Source organism: Hakea prostrata, chromosome 6 (assembly GCF_041222555.1).
Source record: "Hakea prostrata isolate BN-2017 chromosome 6, UWA_Hpros_2, whole genome shotgun sequence".
NCBI classification, from domain to species: Eukaryota; Viridiplantae; Streptophyta; class Magnoliopsida; order Proteales; family Proteaceae; genus Hakea; species Hakea prostrata.
In genome coordinates, this window is record NC_142605.1 from 31862368 (window position 1) to 31865653 (window position 3286).

The window sequence follows — 3286 nt, forward strand, 5'->3', positions numbered from 1 at the left end:
CATTCTCTTTGGATTGGCACAAAGGGAACAAAGAGATCCATTGCACTTTTCTTTTATCGGAACCTCAATAGGAAAAATGACTCAAATTTTCATATGAGAGAACTCTCAAATAAATAGACAGCATACATCCCATGTTGTTAGGTAATTATGAACCAAAAAGGAAAGGTATAAACATGAAAATATAACTTATAGAAAGATCTATTGGAAATACAATGTATGGAAAGGTTTTAATAGAGAAACCAATCAAGCCAAATTAAAACACTGATGAAATAATATGGAACTAATTCAAATGGAAGGAGGAGATAACATGGAAATATTTTAAATTAGGGACAACTTGGGATTATCACACCTAATACACCCCCTCAACTTGGAGAATGAATGTCAAGAACTCCCAACTTGCCTCTATGACTAAGAAACAAATCCTTTCCAAGGGCCTTGGTGAAAATATTGGGCAACACTAGTGGTGGAGGTGGGTATAATGAGACCATGTCGAACCTAGTCGTGGACCACATGACAATCAATCTCAATGTGTTTTGGTGCTCTCTTGAAAGACTAGGTTTGCGGCAATATGCAAAGCAGCTTGATTGTCACAAATTAAAGCTATCTCCGAGACACCGTGACACCAAGATCTTTCAACAATGTGATTAACCACATTAGCTCACAAGTGGTGATCACCGTAGTACGATATTCACCATCAGTAGATGAGTGGGACATAGTGGCTTGTTTCTTAGATTTCCAAGATAGAGGGTTGAAAAAAGGAATACACAATATCCAGTAGTGGATGGTCGAGTTATGGGGCAATTCACCCAATCTGAGTCACAAAAAGCACGAAGAGAGAATTCACTGTGAGCATATAGAAGAATTCCTTGACCTGGAGAGCCTTGGAGGTAACACAGTAAACGATCAACAGCCTCTTATAAGGTTTACGAGATTCATGCATTAACTAACTAAGAACATTCATAGTGTAAACAATATCCGGGCAAGTAATAGTAAGATAAATAAGCCTGTCCAAAACCGATGTATGGTGTTGGATCAGGTAATGACTCACCATTATAAGAAGTTATCTTGAGGTGTTGTTCTATGGGAAATTGAGTAGGATTAGCACCAGTGAGACCAACATTAGTTAAGATATCCAATGTGTATTTTCATGGATTGTGCCACTTCAAGGGCCAAGGAAATATTTAAGTGAACCAAGAGCTTTAATCTATAAATGTTGCTAAAGAAGTGATTTTAAATTGAAAATCGTTGTTGTTTCAAACCCAACAATCAAAATGTCATCAACATATACAAGAATAAAGGTAGAAAATGTTGCTGAGGAAGTGATTATAAGTTGAAAAATTGTTGTTGTGTCAGACCTAACAACCAATATTTCATCAACATATATAGGCACAAAGGTAGATGAAGTTATGAGAGAAAACAAAGAATAATTTCCCTTAGATTGTGTGTACCCAAGATCAATAAGAGCACAAAAAAGTTTGGAAAACCAGTTATGGGATGAATGCTTGAGCCCATACAATGACTCATGCAAGCAACAAATCAATTCTCTCCTCCTTTTGATGGTAACCATGCAAATTAGTTATGACACCTCTTCATCAAGTTTGCCATGGAGAAAAGCGTTATTAGCGTCCAATTGATGACCATCCTTTGATGGCAACAATGACAATAAGTATTCTAATGGTAGCCAACTTAGCAACTGGGGCATAAGCCTCATGGAAATCAACTCCCTCAATTTGAGTATAACCCTTTGCAACTAAATGAGCTTTTGTAGCACTCAATTGACCCATCTGAATGTTGTTTGATTTTGTAAACTCATTTACAACCTATAGGTTTCTTGTTTGGTGGCAAAGATACAAGAGACCAAGTCTTATTAAGTTCAAGTGCTATAATTTCACTATCAATTGCTTCCTTCCAATTAGGTGAAACAATAGCTTTGGCAAAGTATGTAGGTTCAATTATAGCATTCAAGATGATTTACCTAAAATGGGGGACAATCTATGGTAGGATAAAATAAAATAAAATAATTAGCAGGAGTTAGAGTACCTAAACATGAAGGAGAAGCGTGAGCATCCATGGCGTAACAATAATAGTTTTTAAGATTGGACAGTGGTCAATGAACCCGAGATGGCCGTGAGATAATGGTGGCTGGGAGGTTGGGTGAAAAAGGAGGTTCTTCAAATAGTTGGGAGGAGGTGAGGTTGATATAGGTGGGTTTGACGAAATTAGAGAACTTTCAGTTTTTGGAGCAGCAATTGATAAATTGGGCAATGTTGGGGATGGAAAATTAGAAAAAGGAAAAGAATCTTCAACAAACGTGAGCCATGTGCTCCTCGATGCAGAAACGAGATATTCCCAAATCAAGAAGCAAGCTTTGGCTCTCATGATAGCGGCCAGGAAACTAAGGCCATACTTTCAAGCACATCCAATAGAGGTATTGACTACTTTTCCTCTTAATAAAGTTCAGCGTAAGCCTGATTTGTCTGGAAGAATGGTAGCATGGTCGGTCAAGGTTGGCGAATTCCAAGTAAGTTTCAAACCTCGAAAGACAATCAAAGCCCAGGCATTGGCCAATTTCGTGGTAGAAACCACTGCACTGACCGAGGATGTAGCTGAACCCGGTATTCCAACCATGTGGGAGGTATACGTAGACGGCTCGAGCAATAAGCAAGGAGCTGGAGCAAGGTTTCTTTTGAAAAGCCCGACAGGATTCATTATTCGCTATGCTTTGAGGTTCACATTCGAAGCAAGCAACAACGAGGCAGAATATGAGGCCTTGATAGCTGGACTCCGTCAGTCAAAAACACTGGCAATACCAGAGGTAACTATCTTCAATGACTCACAGCTTATTGTCAATCAAGTGCAAGTGGAGTACGGCGTCAAGGAGCCCCAATTGCAAAAATATCAAGAAATCATGCAAGAGTTGTAGAAGGAATTCAAGAATTTGAATGTATGTCAGATTCCAAGAAACGAAAATGCAATGGCAGATGAGCTTTCGAAACTAGCTAACGCCAAAGAAAAGACTCTAGACCCTTCGGTCTACATTGAGGAACTAGCATTCCCAAGCAATCGAGAAAAAGGAGATATCATATATTGAAACCGAACGATCTTTGGATGGACCCGATCGTGGAATATCTCAGAGATGATAATCTACCAGAAGATCCAAAGGAAGCAAAAGCAATCAAGGTACGGGTGTTAAGGTTTGTAATGCAGAATTTAAGGCTGTACCAAAGATCTTATGCTGGACCCCTCTTGAGATGTTTGGGTCCCGAAGGATCAAAATAGCATTGGC

At 39.0% G+C, this 3286-nt stretch overlaps 1 protein-coding gene across 1 annotated transcript; it reads left to right on the forward strand.

Annotated features, from left to right (window-relative positions):
- The first annotated feature begins 2485 nt into the window (after positions 1-2485).
- LOC149013392 (uncharacterized) lies at positions 2486-2923 on the forward strand. Its single transcript, XM_089157722.1, has one exon. It carries the CDS (start codon positions 2486-2488, stop codon positions 2921-2923), a length of 438 nt encoding a protein of 145 aa, XP_089013848.1.
- Positions 2924-3286: the final 363 nt, after the last annotated feature.